The sequence below is a fragment of the Phyllobates terribilis genome, unplaced genomic scaffold (genome assembly GCF_046119375.1).
Source record: "Phyllobates terribilis strain yellow unplaced genomic scaffold, ASM4611937v1 Scaffold_1__5_contigs__length_1240528914, whole genome shotgun sequence".
Lineage (NCBI taxonomy): Eukaryota > Metazoa > Chordata > Amphibia > Anura > Dendrobatidae > Phyllobates > Phyllobates terribilis.
In genome coordinates, this window is record NW_027362761.1 from 1114479429 (window position 1) to 1114501234 (window position 21806).

Consider the following 21806-nt stretch of genomic DNA (forward strand, 5'->3'; position numbering starts at 1 on the left):
CACTTTTTGTTCGGTAGTATCATGATAAAGCATTGTTTTTTGCCTTGTTTTTTTTTTTTTTTTACAGTGCTCACTGAAGGGGTTAACTAGTGGGGCAGTTTAATAGGTCAAGTCATTCCGGACATGGCAATACCAAATATGTGCACTTTTTTTTTTCATAAAAATATTTATTTATGGGTAAAATATATTTTTATTATTTTGTGATATTTTTTTTATATTTTTAAAATTTATTTTTTTTCCCTTTTACACTTTTTCCCACTATGGGACTTTCACTAATTTTAGGCTGATCGTTTGTATAGTATAGGGATGCAGCAGCATTCTTATACTATGCAAACTGTCACATCTGCACTGACACACAAAGTTGGCAGATCATGCACTAGCTCTGGTGACCAGGATGTCGTCATGACGACATCGGGTCACCATGGCAATGATCGGGACCCCACAATGACGTCCAAAGGCAGCGGGGCTTTCTTCCCTCTGCCTGCATGCTAAATGCTGCGGTCACTGCTGGAAGCAGTGTGGGCACCGCTCCTGGCACTGAGTGCCAGGTGTCAGCTGTTAGAATCAGCTGACACCCGGCGGAGTTCGCGCGCGTACCAGGCCACAGGGATGTATGGATACGTCTCATGTCAGAAAGGGGTTAAGCTGCGGTGTGCTTTTTTAATGTTGACTTTTTCAGCGTTTTTGCTGAGTTTTTTTTATCCAAAGTAAAAACGCATCAAAAACACATGTATTGTTTGCAGCATTTTACCTGCCAACACTCTGGTTTTTGGTGCAGAAAGAAAACGCTGCAAAAACACACATTGTACTTTATGGTAATTTTAAATTTAGGTCAATATTTTTTGCAAAAATATCTAAAATTTGGAAAAAATTTGGCAATTTTCAAATTTTATGCCCTTAAAGGAGAGTTATATCACACAAAATAATTAATAAAAAAACATTTGCCACATGTCTACTTTACACCATCATAATTTTTTAAACATATTTTTTTTGTTAGGAAGTTAGAAGGGTTAAAAAGTTTATCAGCAATTTCTAATTTTTCCAATAAAATTTACAAAGGATGCAAACCCAGCTTTATGACACTGGGCTTTACATTGCAACCCAAAATCTGTTGGTAATCTTTAGATTTCATGATGCTTTGCACACAGTCAAGGCACCTAGTGCCAGAGGCCGCAAACCAACCGCGAAATATCTATAAACGTCCACCATATTTGACTGAAGGTACTGTGTTCTTTTCTTTGCAGGCCTAATTCCATTTTCGTTAAACAGTAGAATGATGTGCTTTACCAAAAAGCTTAATCTTGGTCTCATCTGTCCACAAGAAGCTTTCCCAGAAGCATTTTGTCTCATGTACATTTTGTCAAACTGCAATCTAGCTTTGGGAACGTGTAGAAGAGACCTGGGATCAGATTTAGTTCCAGACATGTTTGAATCTGATCGAGAGCATGCCCAGAAGGATTCAGGCAGTGTTGAAAGTCAATTGTAGAATTACAAAATACTAACAATAACTAAAATGTATATTTTTAGGAGAAAAACAGTAACAATGCAGTGACATGACAAGAATCTGCATAAATAATCATATGCTAGATAGTTGCAAGTCAAATTTATGTATGAGATAGCCAAGATGATGGTCTATAAAATAATGGTAGTGTCACATTAGAAGCAGTAATGGATGGTGAGATATGGAGCCTGAAAGTCAAAAGTTCAAAACATTGTTACCCTTTTGCCAGCCACTGTACGTGTCTGTGTAAGCAGTGGAGTCCTCCTGGGTCTCCTCCTATAGCGTTTCATTTCATTCAAATGTTGGCGGACAGTTCCCGCTGACACTGATGCACCCTGAGTCTGCAGGACAACTTAAATTTCTTTGGGACCTTGATTGGGGCTGCTTATCCACCATCCAGACTATCCTGTGTTACAACCGTTCATCAACTTTTCCTCTGCCATCCACGTCCAGGGAGATTAGCTACAGTGCCATGTGTTGTAAATTTCAAGATTATGTTGCGCACCATGGACAAAGGAACATCAAGAGCTCTGGAGAAGGACTTGTAATCTTGAGATTGTTGATATTTTTCAAAAATTTTGGTTCTCAAGTCCTCAGACAGTTCTCTTCTTCTCTTTATGTTCCCCATGCTTAGGGTGTCATACACAGACACACAATGCAAAGACTGAGTCAACTTCTCCCCTTTTTATCTGGTTTCAGGTGTGGTTTTCATATTAAACAAACAGAGAAAATCAGCTCACCTGAACGGCTTGTGGTGCATGGAAGCAAGAGAAACCGGCCACACGTAGTCAGCAGCAAAAAGGAGAGAAAAAATCCAGCTTCCAAAATTTATTAAATTAAAAAAGTAGCTTCACACAATTAAAAAAAGCTCCATGGCATACAAGGTAATCTCACATAGCAGAGCAAAGCGGACGCGTTTCAAACACACACTGGCGTTTTTTCTCAAATTCCGCTTTGCTCTTTATTGTGAGATTACCTTGTATGCCATGGAGCATACATTGTGTGATGCTACTTTTTTAATTTAATAAATTTTGGAAGCTGGATTTTTTCTCTCCTTTTTGGTGATTTTCATATTGCCCACACCTGTTATTTTCCACAGGTGAGTTTAAATGTTCATCACACGCTTGAAACAAAGTTGTTTATCCACAATTTTGAAATGTGGCAACAATTCTGTTCGGCCCATTTTTGGGGTTGTGTGTGGAATTCTGTACAATTCGCCTTTTTTTTTTCTGTTTTTTTGTGTTGTTCCAATACACACACAGGAAATAAACATGTGTATAACAAAACATGAGTAATTGCAATAATTTTTGGAGAGAAATAATACATTTTCTGGAACAATTTCAAGGGTGCCAACACTTTCAGCCATGACTGTATGTCTTATTTTAATATTTTGCCTTTTTTACACAATAAAAACTATTTTTATAAAAAAAATAATTGTTTTAGCATCACTATATTCAGATAGCCATAGCTTTTTTATTTCTCCCCTGACAGAATTGTTTGGCAGCTTGTTATTTTGCCGGACAAGATGACATTTTCAGCGACACCATTTTTATTTACATTAGACCTTTTGATCTTGTTTTATTCCATTTTTTGTTCGGTGGTATGATGAAATAGCGTCGTTTTTTGACACTTTTATTTTATTTTTTTACAGTGTTCACTAAAGGGGTTAACTAGAGGGACAGTTTTAGAGATCGGATTGTTCCGGACGTGGCGATACCAAATATGTGTACTTTGTTTATTTTTGGTTTTACATTTAATATACTGTATGTATTTAGTGGTATAATATTTTTTTTTTATTTTTTTGCACTTTATTTTGTAAAAATATTTTTTTAGAAATATCACAATCTTTAAAAACTTTATTTTTACTTTCTTACCTTGTCCCACGATGGGACATCAACTTTCCATTGACTGATCGCTGATCTAATACTCTGCAAAGGGAGGAGATTTGTCGGCTCCTGCTCTGAGCATGAATGTACAGGTCACCGGACCTGAGTCACCCTGCGGCCATCTTTCGACCCGGGGTCACCATGTAGACCATCGGCACAATGCCATCGCAATTGAGTTGTGCCAATTGGAGCAGAGAGGGAGCTCCCTCCCTCTGTGATGCCGATGTCACTTTTGAAATCGGTATCAGAGGGGCTAAACACCCGTAATTGGCACCATCACAAATTGTGGGAGTTTCTTCAGGGTGTTAGCTGTAATATATAGTCGGCTCTGTGACTGAGCAGATGTGATCGTTCCGCCGTACATGTACGGCGAATTGTGGGAACGCATCTCCCTGGGTGCCGTACATGTACGATGGATGTCGTGAAGGGGTTAAGGCAGAAAAACTCTGGAGGTAGAGTTATCTTCCAGGCAGCATCCTCCCCAGAGACTGGAAGAGGTAATTTATGTAAAGTGAATTGCTGTAATCCAATATGCCAGGAATGTAACGCGCCACCGAGAAGTGACGTCAGACGCTCTGATGGGTTCTGGGGAAGCACCGCGCCATCCCAGGCCATTCCCCCGGAACTGACATCACTTTCTCTCTTCTGGATCCCAGGGATGCACTGCGCCAAGTCAGGCCGTGCTCCTGGAGAGATGTCCCTGCTTGCTGGCTGCGCTTAGCTCATCAGGGACCTCTGGATGCCGACCCCCATCCGCGATGCTGGGAACTCGGCCCCAGGGAAGATCTTCACTCCCCGGCAGTACCGGGGAGCTGTAGGGTCTCCCTCAAGGACAGGAAACCTCTAAAGAATACTAGAGGGCTCCGCCTTTTAAAGCTGTAGGGTTTCCTGTCATTGGAGGCAGATCCTCTCTCTCTGCATGGTGCTGTCGTGGAGAATGGGAAAAGATTATTTATCCCCAACAAGGCATCTGATATCATAGAATCATAGAATGGTAGAGTTGGAAGGGACCTCCTGGGTCATCTGGTCCAACCCCCTGCTCAAAGCAGGATTCACTAGATCATCTCAGACAGATGTCTGTCCAGCCTCTGTTTGAAGACGTCCATTGAAGGGGAACTCACCACCTCTCGTGGCAGCCTGTTGCACTCATTAATCACCCTAACTGTCAAAAAGTTTTTTCTTATATCTAATCTGTGTCTCCTCCCATTTAGTTTCATCCCATTGCTTCTAGTCTTTCCTTGTGCAAATGAGAATAAAGATGATCCTTCTACAATGTGACAGCCCTTGACATATTTGTAGACAGCTATTAAGTCTCCTCTCAGTCTTCTTTTTTGCAAGCTAAACATTCCCAAATCCTGCAACCGTTCCTCATAGGACATGGTTTGCAGACCAGTCACCATTCTGGTCGCTCTTCTCTGAACTTGCTCCAGTTTGTCTATGTCTTTTTTAAAATGTGGTGCCCAAAACTGTACACAGTATTCCAGATGAGGTCTGACCAAAGAGGAGTAAAGACCGATAATGACTTCACGTGATCTAGACTGTATGCTTCTGCTAATACATCCCAGAATTGTATTTGCCTTTTTTGCTGCTGCATCACACTGTTGACTCATGTTCAGTCTATGATCTATTAGTATACCTAAGTCTTTTTCACATGTACTGTTGCTTAGCTCTATTCCTCCCATTCTGTATATGCTTTTTTCATTTTTATTGCCCAGATGTAGTACTTTGCATTTTTCCCTGTTAAAAACCATTCTGTTGGTTGCTGCCCACTGCTCCAGTTTATTTAGGTCTTTTTGAATCCTCTCTCTCTCTTCTCTAGTATTAGCTATCCCTCCTAGCTTTGTGTCATCAGCAAATTTAATCAGCTTACCCTCAATTCCTTCATCTAAATCATTGATAAAGATGTTGAACAATACAGGTCCCAGGACGGAGCCCTGTGGTACCCCACTTGAGACATTCATCCAGCTGGATGTGAAGCCATTTACAACCACCCTTTGAGTCCGATCACTAAGCCAGTTATGAATCCACCTAACAGTTGCCTGGTCCATTGCATACTTGGTCATTTTTTCAATAAGGATGGTGTGAGATACTTTGTCAAATGCTTTGCTGAAGTCAAGATATACTATATCTACAGCATTTCCCTGATCCACCCAGTCAGTGATTCTGTCATAGAAGGAAATTAAGTTAGTCTGACATGACTTGTTAGTTACAAACCCATGCTGACTCTGGTTAATCACTTCATTCTTATCCATGTACTTACATACATGTTGTTTAATAATTTGTTCAAAGATCTTTCCTGGTATAGAAGTCAGACTCACCGGCCTATAGTTCCCTGGGTCCACCTTCTTCCCCTTTTTGAAGATAGGAACAACATTTGCTCTTCTCCAGTCTTCTGGGACTTCTCCTGTTCTCCAAGAATTTTCAAAGAGTATGGAGAGTGGTTCTAAAATTTCTTCTACGATCTCCTTCAGTACTCTGGGGTGTAATTCATCTGGACCTGGAGACTTGAACTCATTTATGTTAGCTAAATATTCCCTCACAATCTTTCTGCTTACAGATAACTTGGATTCCTCTATTCCTTTAAAAGGACAGTGAAGATCAGTTGATGTTACATTTTCTTTCTGAGAGAAAACAGATGCAAAATAGGAATTAAAAAGTTTGGCCTTCTCAACATCCTCTCTTACCATTTCTCCATTTTCATCCTGTAAAAATCCTATAGCATCTTTGACTTTTCTTTTACTTTTGACATACCCCCAAAATCCTTTTTTATTGCTTTTGACATCTCTTGCAAGCCTTAATTCATTGTCAGCTTTAGCTAACCTGATACGTGCCCTGCAGGATCTGCAGACTGCATTATAATCTTCTTTAGATATGCCTCCCTCTTTCCATTTAATAAACATTTCTTTCTTTCTTTTTAGCATGTGTTTAAGTTCTGTGTTCATCCATCCTGGTTTCCTTAAAAGCTTCCCATTCTTCCTACTTTTCGGGATTGTTAACGATTGTGCTTTGAGAATCTCATTTTTAAAAATTTCCCATCCTTCCTGGACATTTTTGTCCTTAAGGACATCCAGCCATTGGATCCCTCCTATTCTCTTTCTGAGTCTCTTAAAATCTGCCTTTCTAAAATCTAACCTTGAAGTTTGAGTCTTCACATGTCTTCCTCCTCTAGTTATCCAAAATTCTATAATAGCATGATCGCTGCCTCCTAGGGTCCCAGCCACCTTTACCTCCTCAACCATTTCCTCCCTGTTTATAAGGATTAGATCCAAAGTAGCAGATCCCCTTGTTTTCTCCCCTACCTTTTGGAAGATAAAGTTGTCAGCAAGAGAGGATAAGAATTTGCTTGACCTGTTAGTTTTACTTGAGAGAGATTCCCAACAAATGTCTGGATAGTTGAAATCTCCAATGACCACTACGTCATATTTTTTGGAGAACTTGGTCATTTGATACATAAAGAGTTCATCCATATCTTCAGCTTGCCCAGGTGGCCTGTAGTAAATGCCTACAATGGTGTCCTTTCCGTTGTTCTCTCCTTGTATTCTTACCCAAACAGTTTCCACAGAACTCCCAGTCTCTGAAGCTTCAATCTCTGTGCAGATATACGCTTTTCTAACATACAATGCAACACCACCTCCTCGTTTATCAAGTCTGTTTCTTGCAAATAAGTTGCATCCTTTTAGCCTTTTATTCCAATCATGTGTATCATCCCACCAAGTTTCAGTGATTCCAATGACATCATATTCCTTTTCCTGCATTAGTAGTTCCAATTCTCCTTGTTTGTTGCCCATGCTTTGTGCATTTGTATAAAAACATTTTAGTTTGTGATTGGTTTCTCTTCCTCCCATATTTTTATTATTTAAATTGTTTTGTCTTTGTTCTTCTTTTCCACTTCCAGTAGCAGAGATCTCAATAGTATTTGTCAGCTGTATGGCTTTTTCTGGCCTTTTGCTTCCCTTCCCACATTGTTCTAGTTTAAAGCTCTTCTGATGAGTGTAGCAAGGCGACTTCCAAATACATGTTTTCCAGTCTTCGTAAGGTGCACCCCATCTCTAGCAAGTAGTCCATCGTATAGGTAATTCATTCCGTGATCCAGAAATCCAAATCCTTGTTGACGGCACCATCGACGTAACCAGTTGTTCACCTGTAGAATCTTATTCCACCTCAGTGTTCCATGGCCATCCACTGGGAGGATGGATGAGAAGACCACCTGTGCTCCCAATTCTTTCACTTTCTTGCCTAAGTCTTCAAAGTCACTGCAGATGGTTTCCAGGTCCTTTCTTGCGGTGTCATTTGTCCCCACATGTATTAGCAGGAATGGGTAGTGATCTGTAGGTCTGAAGAGTCTTGATATCCTGTCAGACACATCTTTAATTTTTGCTCCTGGAAGACAGCACATTTCTCTTGAGGTTATGTCTGGTCTGCAGATAGCGGCCTCTGTTCCACTTAACAGGGAATCCCCCATAACCACCACTCTCCGTTTTTTCTTCACAACATTCTTCTTTCTCCATCCAGGAGGATTCTGAGGGCTTACAAGGTTATTCATTGCTGGCAAAGTCTTATTTTGCTGTATTTCTTCATGGTTCTCCTGCGTGAGAGCCTGGTACTGGTTCCTGAGCAGTATGGGTGCTGACTGCCTCTCGATCCTCCTGCTTCTGTGGGTCACATGCTTCCATTCCTCGGTTTCGTCAGGTGCAGTTCGAATTTCTTCTCTTTCTGAATCATGAAGAGATAATTCTGCTCTGTCTAAGAACTCTTCACCTTCCTTAATGATTTTCAAGGTAGTTAACCTCTCTTCTAGATTTCGCAACTTTTCTTCCAACAGGGACACAAGCTTGCATTTCTGGCATGTGAAGTTTGGCTTTTCCACTGGCAAGTCTGTGAACATGTAGCAGGATATGCAGCTCACCAAATGGCTCCTGGACTCTTCCATGTTCTTATTGTTAATGTTCTGAAAACAGTGAAAAAAGCTTAAAAAAAAAGCTTCAAAATGCGCGCGCCATCCTCAGGACTCCTCCCCTGGTTTACTGATGTCCTCTTTTCAGCTCCAACAGCCAAAATCCAGTGTTCTTTGAGCTCGCGGAGACTCTTCACTTACCCCAAAATGCAGTGGGAATATGCAAATTATCTCCTCAGGACTCCTCCCCTGGTTTACCGATGTCCTCTTTTCAGCTCCAACAGCCAAAATCCAGTGTTCTTTGAGCTCGCGGAGACTCTTCACTTACCCCAAAATGTAGTGGGAATATGCAAATTATCTCCTCAGGACTCCTCCCCTGGTTTACCGATGTCCTCTTTTCAGCTCCAACAGCCAAAATCCAGTGTTCTTTGAGCTCGCGGAGACTCTTCACTTACCCCAAAATGTAGTGGGAATATGCAAATTATCTCCTCAGGACTCCTCCCCTGGTTTACCGATGTCCTCTTTTCAGCTAAAACAGCCAAAATCCAGTGTTCTTTGAGCTCGCGGAGACTCTTCACTTACCCCAAAATGCAGTGGGAATATGCAAATTATCTCCTCAGGACTCCTCCCCTGGTTTACCGATGTCCTCTTTTCAGCTCCAACAGCCAAAATCCAGTGTTCTTTGAGCTCGCGGAGACTCTTCACTTACCCCAAAATGTAGTGGGAATATGCAAATTATCTCCTCAGGACTCCTCCCCTGGTTTACCGATGTCCTCTTTTCAGCTCCAACAGCCAAAATCCAGTGTTCTTTGAGCTCGCGGAGACTCTTCACTTACCCCAAAATGCAGTGGGAATATGCAAATTATCTCCTCAGGACTCCTCCCCTGGTATATGAGACATACAGGAATCATTCTCATCAGCAGTCTACAGTGCTGCTCACCATTATTGGCACCCCTTCATTTTTTTCATAGACTGTACAATATCTTCAGAAATAAATGGAAATGTACCAAAGTTATATCCTCAGGATTTTTTAATTAGTGGTCCAAAGTAATACAGCAAAACATTGTTTTTCAACTTCCATGTTGTAATTTCAAAGAAGAAACAGAATAAACAGCATGTGCAGCAATAAAACCACTCCTAATTATTACTTGGTTGCACACCGTTTGGCATTGCTGACAGCCTCCAAACGTTTCTTGTAGCCATCTATAAGCTTCTTGCAATTATCAGCTGGAATTTTCTCCCACGCTTCCTTTGCAGGATGTTCAAGCTCTTGAAGGTTTTTGTTAGAACCTTGTTCTTAGGTTTTTTCCTTTGTTGGTCACATGACCTTGTTGGCCTATTTAATCCTGCTCCGCCCTTCTGGCTTTGCTGGACTTCATTGTTTAACTACTTTCTAGCTAGCCTGTGCTCTGTGTCTAACTCTGTTAGTTTGCTTGGTCTACGGACCTCTATGTTCTATATATTTTGTTTGTTCGTCTGTCTGCTACTATTTCTGTTAAGAGGTGTCCCATTTTCCTCCCAGTCCTTAGTACTTGTAGGGATTCCTTCCCCACATCTATAGGTCTCCGTACAGACTAGCTTAGGACTTTAGCAGGTCTGATCGCAGGATCAGGTCCCCTGTTACATCGTAGGGATTAAGCTGAGTTCTATCGTAGGGACAGATCTCCTCTCTTTCCTTAGCTCTGGTAGCAGAACATAACAGTAAGTCAAGCCCAGAAAATGCTCTAAGGAAAGATTTTTTCTGTTCCATCATGGTGTCGGTTCTGGATTTGGCTAAACACCTGCAGGGACTCTCTTTGGAGGTGACTGAGCTCCGTCAACACGTGAGTAACTGTCCTGGAGCACATTTCTTGGAGCCTAAGGTACGTTTGCCGGATTTATTTTTTGGTGAACACCGAGAATTTTTTTCATTTAAAAATGCTTGCTTATTGTATTTTCGTTTGAGACCCAAGTCCTCTGGGGATGATTCCCAGCGCATAGGGTTTATAATGTCACTTTTGCGCAAACAGCCTCAGGAGTGGGCCTTTTCTTTGCAACCTAGTGATACATGCTTCAGTTCAGTGGATAGTTTTTTTTCTGCTTTGGGACTATTATATGATGATCCTGACCGTGTCTCATCAGCTGAGACTGAGTTAAGACGTTTGAGACAGGGATCAGGTAATGTGGAAAAATATTGTACTCATTTCCGTCGATGGTCTACTCAAACAGGGTGGAACGATTCTGCTCTGAAAAGTCTATTTCTTGCTGGGCTCAGTGAAAGGGTTAAAGACCTGCTAATTGCTTATCCTACACCTGAAGATTTGCAACAGGCTATGCAATTAGCTATACGGGTGGATAGGAGACTGCGTGCAAGGGTTAATGAGAGCAAATCCTCTGCTATGTCAGTTTCTGGTTATGAGAATGTGTGTACTAACAGTGGTGAATCGATGGAGATTGGAGCGATGGCACTTCGCTCTCAAGAAAAAGACCGTAGATTTTCTGAAGGCTTGTGTTTCTATTGCGGAAAATCTGGTCATTTAATTAAAGACTGTGAGCTTCGTATCAAGAAAGAAAAAAAAATGGTCAGTCATGCCCGTATTGCCTGTTTAAATTCCAAGGGTGTATTTTTAGCTGCTTCCACGATTGCTCAGGAAAAATTAATGGAATTTCGGGTGTTTGATGATTGTGGGTCTACTCTGAATGTTATTGATGGGGGATTCTTGGAAAGACTCAATTTAAAACCCGAACCTTTATCATCCCCCATTGCTGTGGTTTCTGTGGATGGTTCCCCTTTGAAGAATATTATTCTCAAGGTCTGTGAATTTCCCCTCACTATTAATGGTGTTCACCATGAGAAATTGGATTTGGTAGTGTTGAATAACTTGCCTTCTCCAGTAATATTGGGATTGCCCTGGTTAAAATTTCACAATCCTGTACTGGATTGGTCTACCAGTGAAATTAAATCCTGGAGCCATAAATGTTATGACAAGTGTTGTAACGGGCGTATTGCAGCTTTGGATAGGGGAGAATTGCCTGTTCCTATTCAGGATTTTTGGAGAGTTTTTTCTGAGAAGGAATCGCAGGTTTTGCCTCCCCATAGAGACTATGATTGTTCTATTGAATTTGTCCCTGGAGCGACTCTTCCTAAAAGTCGTTTATTTAACCTTACTATTCCTGAGAGAAAGGCTTTGGAGGAATACATACAGACAAGTTTGGCCGCCGGTCACATTAGGCCCTCTAAGTCTCCTGTGGCGGTTGGATTTTTTTTTGTAAAAAAAAAGGACGGCGGTTTACGTCCTTGTCTGGATTTTCGTGAGATTAACAAAATTACTGTACGCAATCCTTACCCACTGCCATTGATTCCTGATCTGTTTAAGGAGTTAATGGGGGCCAAGTGGTTCTCTAAAATCGACCTTAAGGGGGCATACAATCTGTTGCGCATGAAGGAGGGTGACGAATGGAAGACTGCTTTTAACACTCCTGTGGGTCATTTTGAGAATCTGGTTATGCCTTTTGGTCTTACTAATGCTGCTGCATTTTTTCAGAATCTTATTAATGACATCCTTAGACCTTTGATCGGCAAAAATGTGGTTGTGTATTTGGATGATATTTTGATTTATTCGCCGGATCTGGAGTCTCATTGGCGGAGCGTACGTGAGGTATTACAGTTATTAATGGACAATTCGCTTTTTGCTAAGCTGGAGAAATGTGAGTTCGCTGTACAGAGAATTAGTTTTTTGGGCTACATTATCTCCAGCGAAGGTTTTGAGATGGACCCGGTTAAAGTTCAAGCTGTACAGGAATGGCCTAGGCCTATTGGTTTGAAATCGATACAGAGGTTTTTGGGTTTCGCCAATTATTACAGAAAATTCATAAAAAATTTTTCTAGTATTGTCAAACCTCTGACCGATCTCACCAGGAAAGGTGCTGATGCAGTTCAGTGGTCTTCTGAGGCCATTGAAGCTTTTGTGTATCTCAAGGAGAGGTTCACCTCTGCTCCCATCCTTATGCAGCCTGATGTGACTAAGCCGTTTTTGGTTGAGGTTGATGCTTCCTCTGTGGGGGTTGGCGCAGTATTGTCTCAGGATAACGGGGATGGATTACATCCCTGTGCCTTTTTTTCAAAAAAATTTTCGGAGACTGAACTGAATTACGATATTGGTAATCGGGAATTATTGGCTATTAAACTCGCATTTGAACACTGGCGCCACTTCTTGGAAGGTGCGGAATTTCCCGTTCAGGTTCTTACGGATCATAAAAATCTGATATATCTTGATGCTGCCAAGCGCCTGAATGCCCGTCAGGCTAGGTGGGCACTGTTTTTCTCGCGGTTTAATTTCTCCGTTACTTACATCCCTGGTACTAAGAATGTTAAGGCGGATGCCTTGTCTCGCAGTTTTTCTCCCATAGTCTGTGCTGAGAAAGAGGAGAACATTTTACAAGAAGGTGTTGTGATAGCTGCTTTGGACTCCGTTTTGGAAGATGAGATTCTTAAAGCACAGGAGAATGCCCCATCTAACACTCCTCATGGGAGGTTGTTTGTGCCTGGGACCTTTAGGAGAGATTTGTTTGTTGAGTGTCACGAATCTCGGTTGGCAGGTCATCCCGGAATCTCTGAGACCAAGAGACTGGTGGGTCGCAGTTTTTGGTGGCCTGGATGGCAGAAGGAAGTCATTAAGTGGGTGCACCAATGTACTATATGTGCTAGATCTAAGTCCTCACATACTCCTGCTGCGGGGTTGCTTTGTCCTTTGGAGGTTCCCAGTGCTCCTTGGACACATTTGGCTATGGACTTTATAACTGACCTTCCCCTCTCTGAGGGTTTTACTGTCATCTGGGTGGTCGTGGACCGTTTTAGCAAGATGTGTCACTTGGTTCCCTTCGTCAAACTGCCCTGCGCTAAAACTCTCACTAAGGCCTTTGTCAAGGAAATTGTCAGACTTCATGGCGTTCCTACTGACATTGTTTCTGATAGAGGTCCTCAGTTCGTGGCTCGTTTTTGGCGTGCCTTTTGTGACAGGTTGGGAGTTCATTTGTCGTTCTCGTCAGGATATCATCCTGAATCTAATGGCCAGACAGAAAGGAAAAACCAGGATGTTGAGCAGTTCTTGCGTTGTTTTGTGGCAGACAATCAAGAGGGGTGGTCTGAGTTTCTGCCACTTGCTGAATTTGCTCTGAACAATCATACATCTTCTTCTGCTGGTTGTTCGCCTTTTTTTTGTTGTTCTGGGAGACATCCGTCGTTTGGGTCGTTCTCCAAGTTGGGATCTGCCGTGCCCGAGGAGGAGAATTTTTCCGGTGATTTGGAGAGAGTTTGGACGGATGTGCGTGGTAATCTTCAGGAGGCCAACAGAAAATCTAAAGACTACTTTGATAGGAAACGACAGGAGGTTTTGTTCGCTGTTGGTGACATGGTTTGGTTGTCCTCTAGGAATCTGCGGTTGAGGATTCCTTCTAAGAAATTGGGTCCCAAGTTTGTAGGGCCCTTTAAGGTGCTTCAGGTTGTCAACCAATCTGCTGTTAGGTTGGAGGTTCCTACCTCCTGGAGAATTAATCCGGTATTTCATGTCTCTCTGTTGAAAAAAGCTGTTGTATCGGATTGTGACGCCTCTGCCTCCGGTGGTGGAGGACGGGGAATATGAAATTTCTCGCATCCTTAACTCTAGACAGTATAGAGGTAGTTTGCAGTATCTTGTGGCCTGGAAAGGTTTCGGACCCGAGGATAACTCTTGGGTGAGTTCGGATGATGTTTCCGCGTCCAGACTTATCAGAGCGTTTCACAGGAGATTTCCTGATAAGCCTGGTCCTAGGGGATCCGGAGGATCCTCTTAGAAAGGGGGGTACTGTTAGAACCTTGTTCTTAGGTTTTTTCCTTTGTTGGTCACATGACCTTGTTGGCCTATTTAATCCTGCTCCGCCCTTCTGGCTTTGCTGGACTTCATTGTTTAACTACTTTCTAGCTAGCCTGTGCTCTGTGTCTAACTCTGTTAGTTTGCTTGGTCTACGGACCTCTATGTTCTATATATTTTGTTTGTTCGTCTGTCTGCTACTATTTCTGTTAGGAGGTGTCCCATTTTCCTCCCAGTCCTTAGTACTTGTAGGGATTCCTTCCCCACATCTATAGGTCTCCGTACAGACTAGCTTAGGACTTTAGCAGGTCTGATTGCAGGATCAGGTCCCCTGTTACATCGTAGGGATTAAGCTGAGTTCTATCGTAGGGACAGATCTCCTCTCTTTCCTTAGCTCTGGTAGCAGAACATAACAGTTTTCAGGGTTCTTTTTCCCAATGGCAAATTTCAGCTCACCCCAAAGATTTTCAATTGGACAGAGGTCAGGACTTATTGCTGGCCATTTTAAAAAAAACAGTCCATTTTTTCTTTTTCAACCATTCCTGTGTACTTTTGGATGTGTGCTTTGGGTTATTGTCTTCCAGGAGGACCCATGATCTTCGACTCAAACCAAGTTTTCTAACACGGGGTAGAACATTTCACTGTAAAATCTCTTGATAATTCTCTGATTTCATGATTCCTGTGATACGGTCAAGGCCTCCAGTACCAGACGCAGCAAAGCAACCCCGCAACATTATGGATCTTCCACCATGCTTAACTGTTGGTAAGGTGTTCTTTTCCTTATAAGCTTCATTGCGCCGTCTGTAAACAAACTGTTGCTTTGCAAGTCCAAAAACTTCTATTTTTGTTTCATCTGTTCCCAGAACGATTGTGGTTTGTCAAGGTACTCTTTGGCAAAGGTCAGTGGTTCCTTTTATGTCTTTTCTTCAGCAATGGTTTGTTCCTTGGCCTTCACCCATAAAGCTCTTCTTGGGTTAGTGAGCGATGTATGGTACTTGTTGAAACTATGACCCCATACTGTTCCATGTTGGCCTTCAGGTCTTTGGATGTTTGACGTGGTGTTTGTTCTACTATTCACACCAACCTTCGAAGGCATCTCTTGTCAATTTTTCTCTTTCCCCCATGTCCAAGGAGGTTCTTGACGCTTACATGCTTGGCAAACTGCTTAATAACATTGCGCACTGTTGAAACTGGGATACCAAGGTCTTTGGAGATGGCCTTATACCCTTTGGAAGTCTTGTGTTTGCTAATAATAGCAATTCTTATGTCCTCAGACAGCTCCTTTGTCTTCATCATTGCGACAAAGAAACAGGGCCTACCATGTGGCTTTTTAAAACACTGAAGTAATCATTCATTGGCTAATTCATGTTACATGGGCATCGACAATCACAGGTGAATCTCTTTTGTGATTTACCACAGGTGAGTCAAAATGTGTTTCTATACTAAATTAATGTAAAGGATGCCAATACCAGAGACACAGTAAGCTTTAGGTTTTTCGAGTGCTCTATACAAAAAACAGTTTCACTTGATTCATTCTTGTGGAGAAATTCCACATTATGTACTTAATCTTCATAGGTGCCAATAATGATGAGCAGGACTGTGTAACCTATATACCCATATTAATAATTTAGATAGGTCAAATCTGGTGACATATTTTCTTTAAATGCAACAAAACCTGTGTGTGTAATATTCTGGGGTGGATGACAGAGGTGGAACTACATGGGTGAAATCACTCCCTCTGGATCTGTGGGGCAGATTCTGTACTGCAAGTCCAGTAATATTGGAGGAGGAATCTTTCTGCCATGTGTGGGCTCTAATGAGGCCCGCTATGACGCCATCACCCAGGGGCTAAAGTGCACAAGGAGCAAGCTGCAGGCATTAAAAAGAGGATTATTAGGCATCTTTCAGGAACAAACAGTCTTGTGAATGTTTCCGGTGGCAAATTTTGGAGGTCATTATACAACATAGACGTATGCAGTCAAAGAGAGTTGAGTGGATTACAGAATTACAGGGGGGTCCTGTTGGAAATAATTAATGCGGTCCTTTAATAATAATTTATTGCTATAGCGCCAAAATATTCCGCAGCACTTTACATTACAGAGGAGACTTGTACAAACAATAAAGACATTACAGAATAACACATAATTCAACAGATACCAAGAGGAGTGAGGCCCGCGCTGCTCACCAGCTTACAGTCTATAAGGAAATAGGGGAGATACGAAAGGTGAATGGTAAAAAGTGCTTGTATTGTATGGTCCAGCCATCAAAAAATGTAGAGAATAGAAACTTGCAAACTTCATGAAGAAGCAGCAATTATTATGATACATAATCTTTAAGCATCACTGCATAAAATAGTAAAATTGGGTTAATTTGTGGTGGAAGGTGAAGGGTGGGGGAATAAAAAAAAATGAAACATTTTAGGTATAGAAAAAAATACAGCAGAAAAACGCATCTGTAGGATATATGAATGGTATTATCACCCTATTATTACTTACCAGTTCTGGGATATCCTTAATTTTTAGTGGAACTTGAATTAAACCAAGATGAGTCCTAGAACTTGGCTGCTCCCCACTATTGTAATTAGGATTGCGAAGGTTAACGAGTACCTGCAGATTAATCAGAATGAACGCATATATTTTACAAATTAGGATTGTACAGAGCAGTAGACTGTAAATGACATAGGTGACATTATAATACAGAGGTACACTGGCTCACTGTTATGAGCTAACATGGATCGGTCACCAGGTTCTATAACACAAACTGCATACTTTATTAGATATCTTAAACCTGATGAGGTTGGTGAACTTACTTTGAAAATCCGTGTCAGAATGGCTTTATAATCCTATTTTTCTGTTAGAAAGATTTCACACGCAAACTATAAGTGCATGTAGCTCTTTCAAAAAACAAGCTCAGCAATTCCTTAACATGGTCAGTCCGTTCCTCCATTACTGAGAAATCAGTGTTTGAATCAATATGCAAATAAATATGGGAGATCTGTAACCTCTGTCACTTCAGCTCTATTCCCCACCCAGCCCCACTTTTTCCTGCTTGACTGACAACCTCTATTCTGTGTGACATCAGGTAAAGGAGCCATCAGTCACGCAGGAGGAGGTGACACTGGGCAGTGAATAGAGCCGGAGTGACAGAGGCTCCAGATCTACCATATCCATTAGCAAATCAATTTAAACGCTGATTTCTCATTAATGAAACAACGGACTGGCCATGTAAAGGTATTGCTGGACTTGTGCTTGGAAAAGCTACATGTGCATATAAATAGGTTGAGGGTGAAATCCTGCCGACAAATTCACTTTTAAAAGAGCATTCTATGAGTTCAGCTAGAGCCAGAGCTCATTACTCCAGAATATTCATGAGCTAAACTCAATCTGTGCCCACTGAGCTCCTAAGTGTCGTCATCCCCTGCTGCTCAACTCACACTGCTCAGCACAAGCCAGTGAGGCTGGGGGGATTGAAATTAGGTTTAGCTAGTGAATAGCCCTGGACTCAGAAAGCTCTATTTCTCTGATCATATAAAATGGTCTTTTTAATGGCCTTCAGGTCTAAGAGGTCAATGTAATAAGGTCTGTAGTTTGTAATGTGAAACCTGGTGACCTGTGGGCATACACATAAGATACTGTAGCTGTCAGCCAGATATCTCACTGACCTCCAAGTGTCTTAGCAGAGCATAGAGTGAAAGGGGAATAAGCCTCCTTAAGCAATTGTTTATTGCAACAGGAAAATAAATGCTATTACAATTTTTATGGGTTAAACTTTTATAAATGTATAAGTAGTGTAGGTGTATTAACATACTCACCGACTGCAGTCTTCTCCGGTTTTCAGCGCCATTCCAGTCCTCTTCTAAGTCATGTGACTGACGTTTTGACTCTCCGGATCACACTGGGGTTTATGCCTGAGCCGGAAGTGGCTTTTACAATGTAGACTTTCAATGCAATAGCGCTTCCACTTCTGACACATACATAAACCCTGGTGTGAGCTAAAGAGTCAGAAATTCAGTCACATGACTAAGAAGAGGACAGGAGCGGCGCTGGAAACCGGCGAGGACGGAGATCATAGCGTATATTAACACACATATGCTACACTACACTACATAGACAGTCACATAGGTTTAGCCAGGGGCGGACATATCATTGGTGCAACCTGTGCAGCAGCACAGGGGCCCAAGAGGTAAGTGGGCATTATGATGAGCTGTTGGGCTCCAAGGAGCCCATGTAGTGTTTTTTACACAGGGGCTCTCCTCTGTCTGTGTAGGTCAGTGTGTTCAACCGATGAAAATTTTAATGGAAGTGCTTTTATATATATATTTTTTAATCCATCATGCAGCTTTATATTTAATACATTAGACTTTTTTGGACACGATGATACTAAATGTTTTTTTTGCTTTGATTTTGTAATTTTTTATTTTTTTTGGAGGGGAGGAAAGGAGGGAGAATAATACACACACATACATACACACATATATATATATTTTATAAATTTGCAATTGCAGTATATAGTGTATTTCAGTATACAAGACAGTATTGCTCACTATACGGACATCAAAGGCAAAAGGTACAACAATTTCACAAATTATTTTTAGTCCCAATTACATGCATTCAAGTAAAAACAGAAAATTGTCTCCAAAAAGTGGACAACCCCCTAACTTTTATTTGGATGCTTGTTCAGTATAAATGGTAAGTTATGCTAATTATGTCAAACTTTTCCCATTATGGAAGTGGCATACGGTATAACAGTCTTTTCCGTTATATTTTGTCAAAAAATTTGTCAAAATTATGTCTCAAACTTGGACAATCCTAAACCATGCCCATTTTCAAGCTTCCAAGAGTAAAGTGTTGAGCATTTCGAAAAATACTATTCTTTCTGGTGCAAATAGTTTATAAGTATGTCTAATAAAAAATGCACCCTTTTTGGCTCATGCTGTGCTAAACAAAAAACTTTTGTTCATACACATGTCCTGGTGTATGTACACTGCTCAAAAAAATAAAGGGAACACTCAAATAACACATCCTAGATCTGAATGAATGAAATATTCTCATTGAATACTTTGTTCTGTACAAAGTTGAATGTGCTGACAACAAAATCACACAAAAATCATCAATGGAAATCAAATTTATTAACCAATGGAGGCCTGGATTTGGAGTCACCCCCAAAATTAAAGTGGAAAAACACACTACAGGCTGATCCAACTTTGATGTAATGTCCTTAAAACAAGACAAAATGAGGCTCAGTATTGTGTGGCCTCCACGTGCCTGTATGACCTCCCTACAATGCCTGGGCATGCTCCTGATGAGGTTGCGGATGGTCTCCTGTGGGATCTCCTCCCAGACCTGGAATAAAGCATCCGCCAACTCCTGGACAGTCTGTGGTGCAACGTGACGTTGGTGGATCGAGCGAGACATGATGTCCCAGACGTGCTCAATCAGATTCAGGTCTGGGGAACGGGCGGGCTAGTCTATAGCTTCAATGCCTTCATCTTGCAGGAACTGCTGACACACTCCAGCCACATGAGGTCTGGCATTGTCCTGCATTAGGAGGAACCCAGGGCCAACCGCACCAGCATATGGTCTCACAAGGGGTCTGAGGATCTCATCTCGGTACCTAATGGAAGTCAGGCTACCTCTGGCGAGCACATGGAGGGCTGTGCGGCCCTCCAAAGAAATGCCACCCCACACCATTACTGAGCCACTGCCAAACCGGTCATGCTGAAGGATGTTGCAGGCAGCAGATCGCTCTCCAGACTTAGTCACGTCTGTCACATGTTATCAATGTGAACCTGCTTTCATCTGTGAAGAGCACAGGGCGCCACTGGCCACTTTGCCAATCCTGGTGTTCTGTGGCAAAACCCCATCTGGGGACGTCGGGCCCTCATACCACCCTTATGGAATCGGTTTCTAACCGTTTGTGCAGACACATGTACATTTGTGGCCTGCTGGAGGTCATTTTGCAGGGCTCTGGCAGTGCTCCTCCTGTTCCTCCTTGCACAAAGGCGGAGGTAGCGGTCCTGCTGCTGGGTTGTTGCCCTCCTTCGGCCCCCTCCAAGTCTCCTGGTGTACTGGCCTGTCTCCTGGTATCGCCTCCAACCTCTGGACACTACGCTGACAGACACAGCAAACCTTCTTGCCACAGCTCGCATTGATGTGCCATCCTGGATGAGCTGCACTTTCTGAGCAACTTCTGTGGGTTGTAGAGTCCGTCTCATGCTACCACGAGTGTGAAAGCACAACCAACATTCAAAAGTGACCAAAACATCAGCCAGAAAGCATTGGTACTGAGATGTGGTCTGTGGTCCCCAACTGCAGAACCACTCCTTTATTGAGTGTGTCTTGATAATTGCCAATAATTTCCATCTATTGTCTATTCCATTTGCACAACAGCATGTGAAATTGATTGTCAATCAGTGTTGCTTCCTAAGTGGACAGTTTGATTTCACAGAAGTTTGATTTACTTGGAGTTATATTCTGCTGTTTAAGTGTTCCCTTTATTTTTTTGAGCAGTGATATTGGCTGATCAATGTAATAAAATAAACCTAACATGATGAAAGAAAACTTTTACAATGACATGGTTTTTGGGGGAAGTCTTAAACACATCTTTCAAGTTCCTATGAAAGTTTAACTTTTATGGTCTTTAAAAGTTATATAAAAATTATATAGAGAAGAAATATTTAAAGGGGTTGCCCAGCATTAATTTTTTTCCTTGGAATAGGCTGTAAAGAAATAGCAACTGTCATGGATCTAGCACAAACATAGGCTGCCCTACTGGTGGGTACCAGGTTTGGAGGAGATTAATTTACCGTCCAGTAATTTACCACCTATGACTGGTGACTAGAAAAGCACGTTATCAGAGAAACAACCAATAATGTGCTGCCAGTTCTTGAAGTCCAAGGAAAAAGTCTAAAAAAACGGACTTTGAAAATGATGATAAAAGGAAGTGTGTAGTCAGCAGCTACAACGAGCAATCTAAACATTAATAGTATCTACATACCTCAAGAAAATCCTTAGGTGCATAAACCGGTCTAAAGAGACTCAAGTCTAGGGGACAAGAACATTCAATGCAAAAATTAAATAAGCTATGAGCATGAATACACACATAAACAGCAAAATCATAGCCACACTTTGTATAAAGCCAACTCATCCTACAAACAAACTGTACACCAGATCAATATTGAGAAAATTAGAACCGCTTTATTAGTTACGTTATATGATAAGACTTAAAGGGAATCTGTCAGCAAATTTTTGCTACCTCATTTGAGAGCAGCGTAATGTAGGCAAAGAGAAGCTGAGTCCAATGATGTATCACTTAGTTTACTGGTTGCAGCCGTTCTCACACAGAGCTTTTATATTTAGAGTGAAGCAGGGCTGAGAAAGCTAACCCCGCCCACACCACAGCTAACCCCGCCCACACCAGACTCTGTATATGCAAAGTCCATAGACAGTGAGCAGCCAATCACAAGAGGGGGCGTTGCCGGACTAGTGTAGTCAGGCAATGTAATCTCTTAGTGATAAATCCTTCACAGTTAGTAAATAGCAGCGCGCACTTTGACAAGTGACACATCCCTGAATTCTGTGTCTCAGCCTCTATCTCCTGCTGTCTTCAGATTACATAGCAAAAACCTTTAACGATGTCCTTTAAAATTGAGGACGAGGCATCCCATACACAAAATCAATTGCTAATTCTAGATATTG

The 21806-nt window shown here is 41.7% G+C and overlaps 1 protein-coding gene across 4 annotated transcripts in view; it reads right to left on the reverse strand.

Moving 5' to 3' along the window:
- The window catches only part of TBC1D19 (TBC1 domain family member 19), a 316278-nt gene that overhangs the window by 190657 nt on the left and 103815 nt on the right, over positions 1-21806 (reverse strand). For all 4 annotated transcript variants that reach the window (XM_073646430.1, XM_073646409.1, XM_073646399.1 and 1 more), the window contains 2 exons: positions 21106-21152; positions 16605-16715 (listed from right to left, as the gene is read on the reverse strand). In XM_073646430.1, coding sequence (XP_073502531.1) covers positions 16605-16715; positions 21106-21152 — 158 coding nt within the window. The remainder of the gene's footprint in view (positions 1-16604; positions 16716-21105; positions 21153-21806) is intronic.